Genomic DNA, 18516 nt, shown 5'->3' with positions numbered 1-18516 from the left:
AAAAATATAATAAGGCCGATGCAAATATTTTTCAAAGTTGTGATAAGTTGGAGAGTAATAAAGAATAATATTGATAATTAAGTAGAAAATAAAAAAAAATAATGCAGAAAATATTTTTTTCATGGCAAATTGTTTTCCAGAACAAATCTTACAGGTTTGAGATCATAAATAAAAAGATGAGCATTGAATTTAATTAAAAATATGCTTTTCACTTGAAATACAATTTTTATGCTATTACAACTCAAGCTTTTCAAACATTTTAAACCTCTTACGCCCTTGGTAGCTCTGGTGCTCTATACATTTTCAACTTTATACTGTAATTTCACGAACACTTTTGAACAAATTAACCTAATTCTCTTTGAGAAATTTAATGATACCAATTCAATTTCATCCAATTTGGTCATGGTAAACTAGGCGTTGTTAAACTGGGCTGCTTTTTAACTGGGCGCTCGATAACTCGGCCGTAGCCCAGTTAAAAAGCAGACAAACGTCAAAAACAAAACAAACCGAAATTACCGAGGGGTTAATGGATGCAAAAATCATGTTCAACAAATAAAAAAATGTGTTTTCAAACTATTATTTAAATTCAATTCACAATTGAAGAAATATGAAAAGTTAGCATAATAAATAAATTTCAGTAACTTTTATTTTTATATTTCATCAAGAAAATATAATGCCTCGTAATTTTTCATTCAGCCTAGTGTGTTCAGTGTTCAGTGTGTAACAATGTATAAAACTTTTTGTGATAATTTTTGGCTTCAAAATGCAGAACATTGACTAAAACTTTAATAAACGCCTAATTTATTGTTATCCCTTGATTTCCAGAAAAAAAATTCAATTAAACTTAGCTTTGGCAATGTTCAATTTGAAATTTTCAAAATATTTGTATTAGCCATTATGTTCATTTACATATTGTTATATTCGATCAAAACGGATGTATAACTAAAATAACTAAATTTATTTAAATTATATCCACAATCATAGCCAACCAAGAAATTTGAAAACAAAAACTGCAGTTAACAACTCACGACAATCTTGACTCAAAGAAAAATAAAATTATTTTATTCTATTCCAATTTTAAAAAAGTATTCAACTAAATTTAAAAGAAAAAGTAAAGTTTTTGCTATTAAATACTGAGAAAGTTTTGACATTTAAAAAAAAACGTGTTAAAATTTGTTATGGGCGAATTACATAATTAGAAGAAAAAATAGTCGTTGAATTATTTTTAAAAGTAAAGTTCTTAGAGAACAGGGAATTAAAAAAAAGTTTTAAGATTGAATTTAGATTTATTAGAATTTTTTTAACGTAATTTTTTCTGAATGTTCACAACTGCAAAAAAAAAACTCTTCGTTTCCATGTTCCTGCATGGAAAATGCAACACTCAACGCACATGCTAAATACCAATCCCATCAACGACCTCTTCCGGTGACTCATTTCACCATTTCCGAAGCCTAATCCAAAGTAATCATCGTACCATTGGAGGGAGAGACAGAGAGAGTGCTACACCATCCAGACCAGACCAGACCGCCATCGTCATTGCTCTCTGGCTGTGGCGCCAGCCAGTCTTTGTCTCAACAACCGGAACATGAAGATACCGACGAACTGGTCTCGAGAGCACGTGCACACATACTGCGTGCCACCACCACACCATGCACGCTGTATCATTGGTACCGGGATTAGAACGGCCTCGTCATGAAGTGGAAATGCTTTTTCGTTTGACGACTTCCTTTCTTCCTTCCCCGGGCAGAGAGATGAGAAGAGCTTAAAACGTTCCGGTGGATGGCACATTATCACCCCAGTGTGAGCCGTGATTTAATTTTATCTCTCAGGAAAATGGCCGAGATTGTGCGTTTTAGGCGAATATAAAGGTTAGAAATTCGAAAATTGAAATTAACTTGACGTGAAACAGAATAAAATGCACACTTTTATTTGAAGACTAAAAAAATTGAACTAACTAAATAACAGCGTCGATGATAAATTGCTTTCCGCTTCGTAGCCTGTGGCAATATATAACATCACACAGCACGACACTTTCGCCAGAAACTGCAGCAGAAGGCCATCAGAAACCGCAAACTTTTGATCACGTAAAACTCCCAAGTGCAAAAATATCCACACGATTTTGAGTTAAAATTCAATTTAAACTAAAAAATGGTATTAAAAATGCAAAAGGGACTTTTTTTGCGAACATTTGAAGGTTAATTTGTCTCAAATAATTTTAGGCATAAATAAATTTTGAACGCTGACTACTATTTGACATTTATGCAGCTACGGAAACTGCATTTGAATCAGCTCGATCAAAACGGAAAACAGCAATCAAAAAAATAACCATCAGAACCATCGAACCTTGGAAACAACCATGGCAGGAAGGAAGGAAGGAAGAAAACAGTTGAGCGATTGCATGTTTCCCATACCAACAAACCACCAACCACACACAGCTGCACACAGCATGGAAAAAGAACTGCAACATAATTTACCAAAGTTGCACTCCGACTGTGTGTGGCAGTGTTCGTGCATGCAAGTTCTGGCGCTGTCTGTGGAGCAGCTATTTTTAGACCTCGTTCTTGCGTGTTTCTCTCTTGGGAATCTTGTATTTATTACGGAAGACCCCCGCGCGCGTTTTATGAATGCACACGCAAAGCTGATAACATCAATCGAGGTGGTTTGTAAATAGCATGCATGCCTGCAGGATCAAACGGAACAATCAGAATGTAAATTTAGACGTTGTTTGTGCGATATGGAAAATGATTACATTGTTGGTTTTGAAAAAAAAAAAATTAAGTCGCTCTTTGAATACAGTCCAGACTCGATTATCCGAAGGCCTTGGCGAAATTTCACTTCAGATAATCGAATCAGGATTTTTTTTGTTGTTGTCTTATTTTTGATCATTGAGCTTTAATGTGACCCCTAAACTACTCTAAGGTAATTTAGAATTGTTTAATCGAAGATGGCGGCCAAAATGGCGGTGATTAAATATTGAAAATATGCATTTTTTAATTTAATACGCAACTAACTTTGTAGGGTTATTTTTTTGAGTGTAACAATGTTCTACAAAGTTGTAGAGCAGACAATTACAAAAATTTTGATGTATAGACATAAGGGTTTGCGTATAAACATCACGAGTTATCGCGATTTTACGAAAAAAAAGTTTTGAAAAAGTTGGTCGTCATTGATCATGGCCGTTCATCATCACCCGCGACAGACACGGACGACGAAACAAAGAGAAACGCAAAATGTAACTTTTTCAATTTTTTTCGTAGAATCGCGATAACTCGTGATGTTCATAAGCAAACCCCTTATGTTTATATATCAAAATTTTTGTAATTGTCTGCTCTACAACTTTGTAGAACATTGTTACACTCTAAAAAATAAACATGCATAGTTAAAAAAAACACGAAATTTTAAAATGAAAAATTTTGTTCTAAATGAAAAAATGACCCTTCTGGGTCAATATAGATTCAAAAAGTACATTAAATTTCCCATAAAATGACATGTTCCAAAATTTTTTACAGTTGAGTAACGGAAAATGGCAGAGTTTTTAAAACTTTTTTAGTGTTTTTTTTTCTATGAAAAATACGTTTTTTCGGAATTCTGAGTACGCCATCAAATCGGGCGTATAATTTTACATAAAAGTCTCTTTGACACCAAATTTCTATCTCATCACCATTTCAGGCTGCAAATTATTGAAAAACACCTCTTTTTTCGCATGTTCAAAAATGGAAGGGGTCGTACCGCCCCTCCGTCACGCGATATCAAAAATGGACATCGGATTCGTGATCAGGGACAAAAGTTACCCCTTAGGACAAAGTTTCACGCAAATCGAAGAGGGGTCGGGGCAACTTTTCCCGATTTCGTGTGAGTTGGTAGAGAATTACCCATGAAACAAATATTTTTTGTTCTTGATTCGATTATCCGAAATCCCATACAAACCTTCGGATAATCGAACTTCGAATAATCGAAACTTCGGATAATCGAAACTTCGGATAATCGAGTCTGGACTGTAGTGGCATATTAGTCACAGATTAATGCAAAAGAAAATGGAAAAATAAACATCGAATTTGCTTGTGAATTATAAAGTTTTTTTTTATCAACACTTTGACGTAATGAACAGTTTAATGGGAAGTAAGCAAGAAAGTTTCTATTAAAAGATTTGCAAATAGTTTTGCATGTAGAACCAAATAGAATACTCAACCTACTAAACAAGAAGTTCCCCTCTAAAAAGAATTCATGAAAACAATTTCAGATTACTGTTTTTTTTTTCAAACTTTAAAAATAAGTTAAAAAAATGAAAAAAAATGCTCAGTCAGATTTTTTTTTGTAATAACAACAATTTAGCAAAATTAGACTTTTTGAAAAAAAATCTAGTATTTTTTTTGTTTTTCATAAATTTTCAAGTGTTTTGTCGATTTTGGCAGTTTGTTTACAAGTAAGTTTCTAGAATTTCGAAAAAAAATCGATATTCATAGTTTTGTATTTTTGCATTTCCTATGTCAAAGAAAAAAAAATCAACATTGGTTTTTCCATACTAGGTTGAACACAATTTTGTGGGCTGGTCGTACAAAATGGGCATGTCAATATTTTAAAATCTGAAGAAGGGATTTTCTGATCATTTTGGCGTCTTGATTGGGACGTTTCAGAAAAAAGAAATGTTTCCCATTTTTTTTTATTTGACTTAGGCCGTTGCAAATATTTTTTGAAGTTTATGTCCCTCGACTCTGACCAAAGTCGAGGGGGGGGGCAAAAAAATAAAAAAGTATACAAATTGAAATTACGAGCAATGGTTTCAATATTTTAATGAAAAAAGTGTTTAAAAATGCATTATACACCTGTCCAGTTGTTTTGCCATCATTTATTTCCAAAATATCGAAGTATTGACGAAAATTTTATTTTTTGCGAAAAATATTTTTTTTACTGGAATTTTATAAAAATTCAAAACATTTTCAAACAAGCCCAAACATGCCAAATATTACTATCAATGCAGAAAAATGCATTTTAGAATGTTTTCAGTTGATTCGACTTCTATTTTCATGAAAATTTTGAAGTTTTTTGGAAAAATATTTTTTTTGCCCCCTGATTTTTCAGACCAATTTTGAAGGGGGGGGGGCGACATAAACTTTGAAAAATATTTGCAACGGCCTTATTAGATATCGCTAAAACTAAAAATCCCCAAATTGCTTATGTATTTTTTTATTTAAGAATATTTTGGTGTTTTTAGGGATCTTAAAAAGGCATTTATTGTATCAGAGGATGGTGGAAAATCTGGAACCGGGGTACATTTAAAAAAAAAGATTTTTCGAATGAATCGGAAATACTGGCACAAGTTTACTTGCCTGTAACTTGTAAGAAAATAAATTTTTTGTTAAATTTTCAGCTCGTTGCAATAAATTTGAACCTTTCAAATCAAAAGTAACATACTTAAAGAGGTAAAACACTTTTTGACATTTTGAGTTGGGCTTGGTTTCCTAATTTTGAATTTATTTTTATTAAAAAGAACAAACAAATTTCTAAATTAATCACTAGACGTTGCGCCACCCTTAACTCTAGAGTGAAAGATGACCTTTTTTAGTAGTCTAAACATATTATAAAATTTGGAAAATTAAAAATCCTTATTTTGGGAATTAAACTTTAAGTGATAAATGTCGAATAACAAAACAAACAATGTTTTCGGTGTACTTATTTTTTCTTTAATGTTTTAATCATAATCAACAACTTTGCTGAAGACACTGAATCGATCTGAAAGTCCCTTCTCAAAATATAGATTTTCGAATATTCACAGCCCGCAAATTTGTATGGAGACTTGCATGGAAAAATAATAATAGCCGTTGTCGCGATCTTTAATTCTGTCTCTCCTCTTACTGTCCATGGTTAGCTTAGTATTTCTCGCCGATACTGCCAATTTAAGCAAATAATAAAAAAAAAATGCAAAATGGCATCTTTTGATTTCGGGAATGCATGGACAAAGTGTCTTTCAAATAAATAAAAATACAAAGAAAAGTCGATTTTAGAATACGTAGAGAATTATACATAACCGACAAAAACGACACATTTTGGCTAATAAGTCGAACATTTTAATGTTTTATTCGTTGTTTTATAGGTCAAATGTTTAAAATAACTAAAACATGACTTATTATTTGTTCGATAAGTTAATAAGTTTGTGATAGGTTTTGACCGGAGTGTGTCAATAAAATATTTATAAAAAAATCTAAACTTTAATAATATAATATTAAATATTAAATAAATAACAAATTTTGTTGAACCTAGGTAAAATAATTAACAAAAAATCTTTTCCTGAAATGGGAAGAACAGAAACTTTTCACACACACACAAAATAAACGATCGAAGCGTGTCGAAAAGCCCATCCTAAGAGAATGAAACATTTCAATGGCCAACATGAAGCTTTCAATGCACGAAAAAGCTTTTCGCGAGCATGTCGACTGCATTATCGACAATTTTCCTGCTATGTGGAAATGTTTCACTTCGAAGGTTGCATTTTGTTATGCAAGCTTTCTCTTTCAAACATTCAATTATTTCTAGGATTTTTAACTCTTGAATTTGATAGATTCTTAAAAACGCTTCTGCTAAGTATGTTATCACGTTGTAGATGTGTTACTAAATCATTACTTTTTACAAAATGATCCGATTCGTTTTTTCAAAGTTGATGCACCGTGCGCATCCACTGAACGATTTCAATAAGAAATATTTGATGGAGACGCATGGTTGAACATAAGTTGAAATGATTTAGTTTTCAATGGTTTTGTTCAACAATTAATCAATTTTTAAGTGAATTCTCACCTGAGTAGTGTATCAGCACGCCTCGCTTTGGATATGCAACCTGCGTTGCAGTTCGCAGACTGACCTGTGTTGGGCAAAACGAGAAAAATCAAAGAGCCATTTAACTCTCTACCAATTACTCCGTCAGCTTCGCAAAAAACCCTTACCTCGACGCGATCCTGAAGGCTAACCACTTCGATGGGTCGCGTGCTCTCGGTGCAGCCGCTAAACAGGGTCTGATTGGTGTTCAGATCCCTGATTTCTAGGTAATCTCTACACGGTTCATCTACTGCAATGCGAGAGAGAGAGAGAGAGAAAAACAAAACTTTGTCAAATATTTCACGATCTGTGCGATCTTGGCCAACGAGTTTCACTTACACCGTAACGCTAAATCTAAGATAGTTAACTTAATCTTTTGGGAACGCTTGGCGTACAGCGTCCACCGGCAGACGCTGTTCCCGATGTAGTACTTGGGGTAGCCGGGCGTCATCAGGAAGCCCTGGCGGAGGGGGTGCTTTAGAAGCGTCCGCTGAATACTGGAATAATGAAGAGAGAGGGAGGGAAAGCAGTTTGTTAGTATAGTTTGTTCATGGAATTTGACCCTATATACATATATTGTATTATTTTTTGTAAATTTATTTCATAGGTTGTAAAAGTCATAAAAAAAACTCATGTTATTTATCTTTTTATTTTAATTATCATTCTTTTATGTCAACAATCTCAACCGATCTTGAAAATAATGATTCAAATCCAAAAAACTCATAAATATACATTACACACCCAGATTTTGAAGCGACTCCCATTACGACTCCGACATTTGAAAATTTAGTTATTTCTTCTTCTTCGAATCAAATGCTTCCAAAAATATAATAAAATTTATATTTTTTGAATAAAAATATATTAAAATTAGTCGACTTCGGAACCTCAAGAAATCCCAACTCCCCCGACTTCGTCTCCACAAACCTGGTTTTTTTTAACCAAGTTCGGTAGTTGAAAAATCGGATAAATTTTGATTAGTAAACACCCTGTCTCTAGAAGGTTTTTTTTTTTAATTTTTCCTTCTCTTGCTAAATCCATTGTTAGAATATCCAATTACATCAAAATGAATTATAGTTCAAATCATAGTTGAAAGGAACTCCAAAACTCTATTAGGTTATAAGAAATACGGAATTGTTGATTGATTATTTACTAATAAAATAAATTGAATTGAATAAACACCCTGTCAAAAAAAAATCAGTTGTTCGATGGGAACTAATGATATTCATCAACGCATATCGGTAAGATTATAACGAATTTGGTTTAAAAAATAACAGAAACCTTAAGCATAGAATTTGTGATACTTTTATAGTAATTTTTCTAACTAATGAAATTACAGTTAATGCATTGTTGTTTCGTTATTTTAAACATTTTATATAGGTATTCAAGAGTACTTTAACTGTATATCACATCCTTTCTGCCCTTGTTCGCATAAATGTCCCATGAGCATTTTCATCACTGTTGAGATGCAGTTTGGTTCAAAATTGTGTACTATTTAAGAGAAACCAAAAATATTCTAAACTTCGTTGTAGAGATCTGGAGGAAATACAGTTTTTCGTAAAAACAAAACACATAGTCTTATGTGTGGGTCAAATTTCCCTAACCAGACACAAAATATTAATTGCAAAAATATGTACAAGTTCAATTTGTGAAATTTTAAAGAATTTTCATCAGCTGTCCTAATTTTAACAATATTTTCGAAATTCAACTTTTTGAAATATTTACAATGCGAATCTAATCCTAAACAACATATTTATTATAAGCGGTATACGCACTTCGGAAGGAATCGGTCAAGAAAAATTTCAAATGGGCAACAGCGGCAGAGTAAGCAAGCCAGAGAGGGTGAAGAAAAGCCCCAAGAAATCGTTCCCTCTTCTTTGTTCTGCTGTTCGTAAAGCTGTTTCTTGACCCCTTTCCTTCCGATCAGCGTACTAGCCTATAAGTAGAATCAGTTAAAATAAGTGAAATAAAATTGTTTTTTTTTATTGTTGTTTGTTTATGGTCCAGCAAAAGGAAAATTTTAGGTAAAATTCTATTTACAGCAGTTTTTTTTTAACTTTTCTAATTAACAACTCCAGAAAATTATAAAATATTGCAAAATGTCGTTCTCTTATTTATGATTGTCGAGCTTAGGTATGACCCGCTAACTACTCTAAAGTGATTCAGAGTTTTTAATCCAAGATGGCGGCCAAAATGGCGATCATGAAATGTTGAAGAAATGCATTTTTAAATTTATTACGCAATCTACCATTCAAATTTGACTGAAAATGGGTCGCAGAATTCGAATTTGATGCTAAAAGTAATGTAATAAAAAATTACGACAAAATATTTTTTTTTTTTGGTCGTGATTCGATTATCCGAAGTCCCATACAAACCTTCGGATAATCAAGTCTGGACTGTACAGCAAAAAAAAAATTTCCCTTTTTTTTGTTTTTGTCGAATCTTACATTTTTTTAAAACTAATGATTGCAAAACAGCTGAACTATTGCATTTTAACATACTTTTTTCATTCAAATGTTAAAACTATGGATTGCTATTTCATTTTTTTTTGCGCGGCATACATTTTAAAATTTTAAGCAAAAAGTATCACAAAATACTGCATTTATTATCACTTTATATTATGTTTGCACTGTTGAGAATGTCAATGACTTTAATTCACTAAATTATTAAAAAATCAATCTGTGGTCGCAACAATCGAAATCGCAACAATCAATATAAAAAGCTTAAAAGTGCCCTTTTTGATCATCATGCAAAAAAAAGATTTCGTTTTTGACTTTTTTTTACTACAGTTTATCTATTTACAATTGACAATAAATAAATAAAGGTGTTCAACTGTGCAATAGTTTTAAAGACATTTCAATGTAAAGTTAGAAGATATAAAAGCACACAAAATTTAAGATACGTTTTTGTCATCCGGATTTTTGAAACTTAGGTGAGGCAAATCTAGATTTTTTTTTTAAATCAAAAATGCGCCATGGGTTTCTTATGTAGGACCTTTTGAAAAAGTAATGTCCTTTTTTATTGGGATGGCCAGAGTTGCTAAAGAAATTCATTGAGTTAATTCTTTGATTTTTTTATGATGGTAGCACCTTTTGAAAAAGTAGGGGAAATTCTCGTATGTTTGGCAGGTTAAGCACTCGCCCTAACTCCATCCAATTGGCTTGTTATCACTTTTTAAACAACTTATTTTGCAAAACTTTTGATAGAAACATGCTTGCTCACTTCCTATTGAGCTATTTATCCCTCGATTTCAGTTGAAAACGCTTTTAATGAGCTGTAATTAAATGTCAAGTTGCTGATATGGTAACATTAGAGGCAAGCTGGAATTAGATGTTGTTCCCAGCTGTTGCAGGAATCCAAATTTTGAAACTTGTAGCTATCAAAAATTTGCGAAATCAGCCTAATACTGAATTTCGCGGGTTGAGAACACCTGATTCGATTTTTTCGGACAGTAGACGTTCTTTAAATAACTTTGAAGTTTTACTGATAATATATTTTGTTCAATTTCTTGTGGTTTGTGATATTTCCAATAAACACCGAATCCGTTGATTTTCATTCATTTATTTTACTGATTTACTGAATACAAAAACCAACACAGCAGTAATGTTTGTAGAGAAACAGAAACTCAGAGAATTTTCACAGAAAAACTAAATTTTGCGAGCATTTTTTTTTTTCAGAAATGTGGAAGAAAGCAAATTGTCGCTCCGCAAACAGTTTTCGAAACATAACAGGAAAAGTACGCCGTTCTGCTGTTCTGGCCAGGGAGAGAGATTGATGCTTTCCGGTTTGATTGGAGTGGTCGTATTATCCTATACAATTAACCATAATCGTTTTCTCTCAAAGGACATTTGCAATAATCATGGTACAAAAAAAAAAAAGTGTCGGATTGCCACGCGTTGAAAGTGTCTCCGCGCGCGCCAGAAATTAAAACGGATCGTTTGTTTTTGAGAAATAATAACAGTACACCAATCTGGAATCGGAACCGTTTCGTGGCCCACGGAGGAGACACTTTCAACGACGTTCACTCTCACTGTTTTAGTCTGTCGTCCTCTATCGTTTTTTTTGTTTTAATATATTCTGTAATTATGAGCAGTCTGTGTGTAGAGCACGAGCGCCGGTAAAAAGAAGATTGTTGATATTAAAAGGAAACAAATACGAAACCTAGGATGCTAGCAGCAGCGCGCCGGAAGAAGAAAGTTGTGGCCGAATCTGTGGTTGTGTGTGTCTGTGTGATTCCGGGAGCGCCACCACCACCGTTCGTCCGTCCGTCCGCCCACTCGTCGTCTAGCTGTCGTTGCTGAGCGTGGTAAACTGGTTCCTGACGGAGAGTGGCGCTGCCGAGGGCATGTCCGACGGCCGGACGCGGCCACCGTGTTTCACTTCCTCGAAGGTTCCGTCCTTTTTGCTCTTGGTCGGATCGGGCTGTTCGGTGCCGAGCGTTGGGAAGAATTCCTCGTTCTTCAGATCGGGTGCGACTCCCTTTTTGCCCTTGACGCGGAGGTTCTTCATGGCCGGGGACACGTACAAGCTGGACGCGGCTCGAGGAGCTGCGGCCAATGCTGCCGCCGCGGTTTGTTGCTGCTGTTGGTCGCCGCCTTCGGCACCTGGTTTCTTCCATGCAGCACCCGCCTTCTGTTCCGCTCGGTCCGCTCCGGTTCGTTCGCCGTCATTTTCCCTAGGCGTAGCGCCACCATCGTCACCACCGTAATGTCCCTGCTGGTATTCCTCTTCCGTAATGTTCAGCTGCGTCAGCTTCAGGCCACTGTAGTCTTTCCGTTCCTCCTCGAACTCCTTCCACTCTTCCTCGACGACCGGTGCCGGGGCGGCCTTCTGCTCACCACTGCCTTCGGCGGCGGCGCCATCACCACCCGACGTCGACGAACCTACCACCGCTGCCGGGGTCACCTTCCGGGGCTTCACCTCGGTGGCTTTCTTCGTTGTGTCCTCGATGACTTTGGCCATCTCTTCCGGAGTGGCAAACTTTTTCACCGTGCCCTTCTTTTTGCGATCCTTTTTCGCGAAAAAATCGTCCAGATCGGCCATTGCGGAACACACGAACAACGTGGTGCACTACGCGATTATATTTCTCCCGTACTTCTGGGGCTCTTCTGTCCGAGGCGACGACGAACGACGAGTGCGATGGTGGAGCAAAATCCGGCGTTGACGTTTCGCTTTTGGCGAACGAGAGAGAACGGAGAGAACTGGAATGACAGAACCACGGAGTCTGACAGTTCTCCTCTCTCGCGCACTACACGCTCACGCGAGAGGGGAGCGAAAATGTGTAAAACATGCGTTACGAACGTTATGGGCAGGCGCAGTGTGGCCAGATTGATGGAAACATCCGTGCAGGAAAGGTAATTTTTCCCAGTCACGAAAAAGTCCGACAGAGATGATTCTGCCAGAATTCGGCAAGAATCGTTTCAAGTAAAAACCCATGTCACGACGTTCTAGCTCTAGCAGGATGTTGTTAGAATCTAACAGAGCTGAATATTCTTACAGCATTCTAGCAGAACTTTTCCACCGTTCTATTAGGATTCAGGCAGAATCTGCTAGAATATTTTTATAATTGGGATATTTAGAGTTTTTTTTAGTCTAGTTAACTAAATTTTATTATTTTGCTTTTGGGTGTTTTTAAACCGCCTCGAGTTAACACTCAACCCCCGGTGGTTGGTAACTTTTTCGTTCGACACTTTTTTAGTTTGTACCCCGATGGTTTGACAAAGTCAAACTAAAAAGTGACGAACTGTCAGTCCGTGTTACACTAAACATATTTAAAAAAAAAATATATGAAAATTTTGTTAGGAGGGGGGAAAGGGGGTCCAAAAATCGAAAAAAGCTTACTTTTCTGAGCACGCTGACCACTTCGTACGACAACATAGGGTAAAAAAAGATGTTAAAATCAATTCTGATTCAACTTCGCTGCCTTTCTTAATAGCTCGTTTCAAGAATATCAGAGTTGATCTGTTCAAAAGTTGTCTGATTTTTGCATTAAAATAAAAAAAATCAGAAATGGTTTGCTAGCTTGTTTTTAACGTTGTACGTAGAAATAAACATAGGGCTTCAGGACCCTCTTGGGTCCTAAAATTAAACTTCGATTAAGCTTATTTTTTATCTCTTTTAAATCTCTTTTTCTTAAAAATATTAAGGCCATGGCAAATGTTCTATTATTAGCCAAAAATCCTTTTTTTTTGTTAAGGCTTAAAATTTTATAAACAAATATTTGTAAGACATTAAGGCCTTCGAAACATTTTTCAAAGTTTATGTCGCCCACCCCCTTCAAAATCGGTGGGGAAAATCAGAGGCCAAAAATACATTTTTTTTAAACTTTAAATATTGAAAATATTAAATATTGAAGAAAATAGAAGTTAAATCAACTGATAACAATTTGAAACGCATTTTCCTGCGTTAAAAATCATATTTATCATGAATGGGATTGATAAAAAATGTTATGATTTTTTGTGAAAATCCATTGTACAGCACTGCAAAAAGTTTTTTTCGGCGAAAAAAAAAACTTCAATACTTAAGGAGCCATTACACTACCGCAAACAAACAAACAAACTCGCACTTTTTCGTGTTTGACAGTAAGCCAAACTCGCAAAATTGTTTGCGGCAAACTCGCAAAAAAAAATATGGCTTGAGATTTGTTTTTTGCCTTCGTTCCTTGACATTTGCTAGGAACATTCTCATCAAACAAAATTTACAACGTCCTTTAGATGTAAACTATCAAGGAAATTTTCTTTCATTCTATTCGAGTTTTGTCATCCTGAAAATTTATAATGAAAAAGAAGACAATTTAAGTCTTCAGAAATTAGATAATTGCTTAAAAACTTATAATCGAAAAAAGTTGCCCCAATTCCTCAACGAGATTCGTGAAGCTCTGTCGTATGGTGTTATTTTTGTTTCTGATCACCAATCCAATGTATTTTTATAGATTTACGTTTTTTTAAACAAATGTTTAAATGTTGGAAAATTTTCATAGATAATGAAAAACAAAAAAAAACAATATATATTCAAGCTGTTTTTTTTTATGATTTAACGTTAATGGGATCTAAGGGGTCTCCCGAGCAAAAATTTACAACTAAAAAATTCACTAAAAGTAAAAGTGTCTATTTAATATATTAAACTGCCTTACCCAAAGCGTTCTTAGTCTCAGATGGTAGTCCCAGATGTCCCCTACAAGCTGCAGGTCGAACCGAGTTGATATCTGGATGGAACACTTTTTTATTTGAGTTTGAAAATTATGCTATTTTTCACTATAATGCAAATAACTCCCTTTAGATTCAATCAATTGGGATGCTTCTCCCTGCATTTTGTTGCACTTTTCAAGCCTTTTCAGATGCATTTTGAATTTTGAAATTAAATTGAATTTTGTCTAAGTTATAGCCTTTTTAAGATTTTTGACGTTTTTGAACCTTCAAACTTTGTGTCCCGATTTGCCCCACTTCCCGTTGATCTAGAGTGCTCATATTTTGACTAGATGCTTGTTTTATATGTACAAACCACCCCTGGAAATTTCAGGCAGATTGGTGAGGTCCAAACGACGTCCCATACAAAGGGGTATGCCCTTTTCGTGGACTCGCTCTTAATGGAATGATTTTCCGTGCAGGGAAGTTAATTTCTCCCAGTCAGGAAAAAGTCCGACAGAGATGATTCTGTCAGAATCCGGCAAGAATCGTTTCAAGCAAACGTTGTAAATGAGCCAAAGACAAAGTGCAAACCAAGTGCAAAGAAACAGTAGGTCTATTCTTGATTTTTCAGTCTCGTAAATATTTTTACCGCAAAGCTTGTCCAATAGGGTGGGTACGTTTTTCAAAAAGTTCTCGGATCAAGTTTTAGTATGGTTCCCTTGTAGGGCATGCCCATAGGGACTTTCATGCCAAATATCAGCTCATTTGGTTGTAAACTGGCTGCGCGCATCAGGGTTAAAGTTTACATGGGAATTACTATGGGAAATTGGAACTTTTTGTTCAAACGCTCCTACAGCTCTGGGAAAATCACGCGCAACTTCTGGTATGGTCAGGCCTATGGGGAATGGTCTGGAGAACACTTTTCCCGAAGAGAGCATATGGATTCGTTGTCCCTAGACCTGGCGCATCGGCAAACAATCCGATGTCTCCGGAATCAACGGTTTTCCCTCAAAAAGCATCAAATTTTCCTTAGCATGCTATGAAAGCTTGATGCACACCGCGACGCCATACGTCAGGCAGCTACCACGTGGTTGAAATATTTGCAAAAAAATACAAATTTGCTAAGCAAAAATTCTGAATTCGACTAAATAATAGCAGGATTACTCGAAATTTTCATTTTCTAGTTAAAAGAAGGTTTGCAATTGAATATTCCAGCCGTTTCTTACCCACGTGTTAGCTGCCTGACGGATGGCGTCGCGGTGTGCATCAAGCTTTCATAGCATGCTAAGGAAAATTTGATGCTTTTGAGGAAAACCGTTGATTCCGGAGACATCGGATTGTTTGCCGATGCGCCAGGTCTAGGGACAACGAATCCATATGCTCTCTTCGGGAAAAGTGTTCTCCAGACCATTCCCATAGGACTGACCATACCAGAAGTTGGCGCGTGATTTTCCCAGAGCTGTAGGAGCGTTTGAACAAAAGTTCCAATTTCCCATAGTAATTCCCATGTAAACTTTAACCCTGATGCGCGCAGCCAGTTTACAACCAAATGAGCTGATATTTGGCATGAAAGTCCCTATGGGCATGCCCTACAAGGGGAACCATACTAAAACTTGATCCGAGAACTTTTTGAAAAACGTACCCACCCTATTGTCCAATTTCCCATAAGTTTGTCTTTGACAGCATTTCAATTGGATGTATGGGCTTACAGATAAAAGATTAATTTCATTGCTCATAACTGAGAATAGAATATTTTTTCAGTGTGGTAGAAACCAGGGTAGTAAATAAGCTTACGTAAATATTAAAACGAGTCAAATTGAAAAGCTGTCAAAGGCAAAGTTATGGGAAATTGGACGAGCTTTCCGGTTAAAATATTTACGAGACTGAAAAATCAAGTCTGTCATACATAAATTTCCAAAAACCACCAAAAAACCATTTTTTTCAACATTTTTATTTTTAAAACCGCTGTATCTTCACAAGGATTGGACATAGCACAATGGTCTATACGGAGACTTTTATGTAAAATTGGAAAATCGATTCCCACTAGGCGTCATCCATAAAGTACGTCACGCTCTAGGGGGGGAGGGGGGGGTTATCGCAAGCGTGACAAGGGGAGAGGGGGTTCGTGAGACCGTGACGTCACGCTAGGCTATTTCCTGAATACTGAAAATTCAGTCAAAGAATATATCTGAAAATATTTTTTTTTATAAAATTTACTCATAAATCAAACACGACACAAGGCTTTAAGAAACAGAGTTTTCGATGATAGATTTAATATGCTTATATCATCAGATTTTCAAAAAAAACGTTGGTGGCTATTTCTATCACTACAACATTCAACAAAATAAAAATCTAAACACAACCTGTAAAAATTAAAAACTTTCTCGATTTTACTCCGAATTTATAAATAATTCTATTTATAAATCATGTTATAATTATTCAAAAATCAATATGAAGGGGGGTCAACAGAATGTGACGTACTTTTCAAAGGGGGTTGGAGCCAGCGTGACAAAGTGTGACATAGGGGAGGGGGGGTTAATTTTGGCCAATTTTAGCGTGACATACTTTATGGATGACGCCCTATCGGCTTTAAAAAATTTTGACGTTTAAAGCACTTTTCAAAAAAACAGTTTCAGTAAATGATTTTTGTATTTTTTTAGGAGAGACATACCATCCTGCATTTTTCGTCAGTCTTTTTGTAACATATTAGGCTATTTCCTCAAAAAATTTGAACGAAAAAAAAACGTGACGTCACCTTGAAAATTAATTTTTGAACTTAAAAATCAAAAAATCTCATAGAAGTGGCGTGTATTTTAGTTTCAGTGTATTTCTTCAGAAAGCCCGTCCAATTTCCTACAGTTTAAATTTTCGTATATTTTTGTAAACATTTAAATGTTTCACAGATAATGAAAATAAAAAAAAACAAAGAAATTATTGTAGGTATTAGAGCAAATAATTTTTTTTGGGAAAAATAAACGTTAAGAGTAAAAATACCAATAAGAAAAAAGGGTACACACTAAAAAAATGTATACAGCCATGATATTCACAAAACAAAAGTTTTACCAAATGATCCCCCCCCCCCCTCCCCTAAAATCCACTCACCTGATATACTTTTTATGGCCTCGTTTTTCGCTCTCCTCGTAATCGTCCTCGTCGTCATCCTCCAGATCGTCGTCCTCGCTGTCATCGTCGTAACTTGCTGGGTACCGTTCCTCGCTGTGACCTGCACCGATTTCTTCCAGCACCGTGTCTTGAATTTTCTTAAAAGTCCTATTGTTAAAACTAAAACCGTCCTCGCCACTACTTTTGTTGGGTTTTAAATCGCCCTCGATTTCGTTCGACTCGACGCCGGGCGTCGGCTCACCACGTGGATTGCCCAGCGTGGTCAGCGCGGGCGTGGACGCGCTGGCCGTCGATCCCGTCTGGTTGACGTCTAGCTGAGCAATGACCGTTGAGAGCGTCGGCTCCTGTCCGGTCACTACAGTCGGAGTTGCTAGCTCTATCACGTTGACTGTGGTTTTGCTGTCCACCGGCAGGTCAAGCTCACTTTCGTACACGTCAGCGTCCTTGGTCGTCGGAGCCGGCAGGACCACAATGTCGAGCGTTTCCGTGAACTGGTTGTTGGTGTCGTTTTTGGTGGCGGACGGTGGAACGATTTCGTTCTCTGCGTCGTCCACCACTTCGACGTCCTTCTTGAAGTAGTACTCGTTGCCGATCTGCTTGATGTCCTCGATCTGGTCCAGGTTGCTGGGGAGGATCTTGAGCACGCGAAAGTCCTGTGGATGAGTAAGTGAAAATACGTGGATGAGGATATTTTCTCGTCAATGAACTCTTATTATTCAAAGTATAAATCCTCGAATGATTATCTGTTTTGAACAATAGGGTTACTTGTTTGGCAAATCGACCATTAATTATGGCCTGGCACCTGTACGCGTGCACAGATCGCCGAGACATTAAACACAAAATTTACGCAAGCTCATCGTCATACTAAAAGCACAGACCAGTTTAAATTTGAAACGTAATTCGCAATTTCGAATATTTTCAAACAAAAGAATCATTGAAATTGTTAAAAGATCAGTATAAAAACATGAACCAATATCGCTTCGGATCATCAGTTCCACAAGCTCCTGATACCGAGAAGTTGTTTCATTCCGCCAAAATGAAGCTAGCAGTCGCCTTCACAGTGGGACTGTGCCTTCTGGCAGTCGCTTCAGCAGTTCCAGCACCGGCACCGGGCCCTGAACCAATCTTTTCGCTGTTAAGTGGACTCACCAGCAGCCTCTTCAGTGCCATTTCGACTACAGTATCAACTTTGCTGCCCAAGATAAACTCCACCATCAGCCAGATTACGGGAACCCTGACAGGACTCGCGACCACGGGAACCACCGCCACCACCACCACACCAACCGGACTAACCACCTTGCTCAGTACTGCGGTTACCAACGCCCAAACAGCTCTTCAAAATGCTACCACGGTGTTGAGCACAATCCTGCAGAATGCAACAACGGCACTTACTGCTCCCGCTACCACGCTCGCAACGGCGGTTACCACACTGAACACTGCCTTGGGTACGGTTCTTTCCGTC

The 18516-nt window shown here is 36.5% G+C and overlaps 2 protein-coding genes across 2 annotated transcripts in view; both read right to left on the bottom strand.

Moving 5' to 3' along the window:
* LOC6037005 overlaps positions 1-18516 on the bottom strand; it is a 195965-nt gene that overhangs the window by 18137 nt on the left and 159312 nt on the right. Inside the window, 4 exon segments of the mRNA XM_038256426.1 lie at positions 6790-6853; positions 6936-7057; positions 7147-7304; positions 17034-17707. Of these exon segments, the coding sequence (XP_038112354.1) occupies positions 6790-6853; positions 6936-7057; positions 7147-7304; positions 17034-17707 (1018 nt within the window).
* Positions 10751-11978, bottom strand: LOC6037006 (protein CDV3 homolog). The gene has a single exon (XM_001846918.2). The coding sequence runs from the start codon at positions 11845-11847 to the stop codon at positions 11089-11091; it is 759 nt and encodes a 252-aa protein (XP_001846970.2). The 5' UTR covers positions 11848-11978; the 3' UTR covers positions 10751-11088.

Source organism: Culex quinquefasciatus, chromosome 2, assembly GCF_015732765.1.
Source record: "Culex quinquefasciatus strain JHB chromosome 2, VPISU_Cqui_1.0_pri_paternal, whole genome shotgun sequence".
NCBI classification, from domain to species: domain Eukaryota; kingdom Metazoa; phylum Arthropoda; class Insecta; order Diptera; family Culicidae; genus Culex; species Culex quinquefasciatus.
Note: the sequence above shows the minus strand (reverse complement) of the source record. Positions and strands in the feature narration are given on the sequence as shown.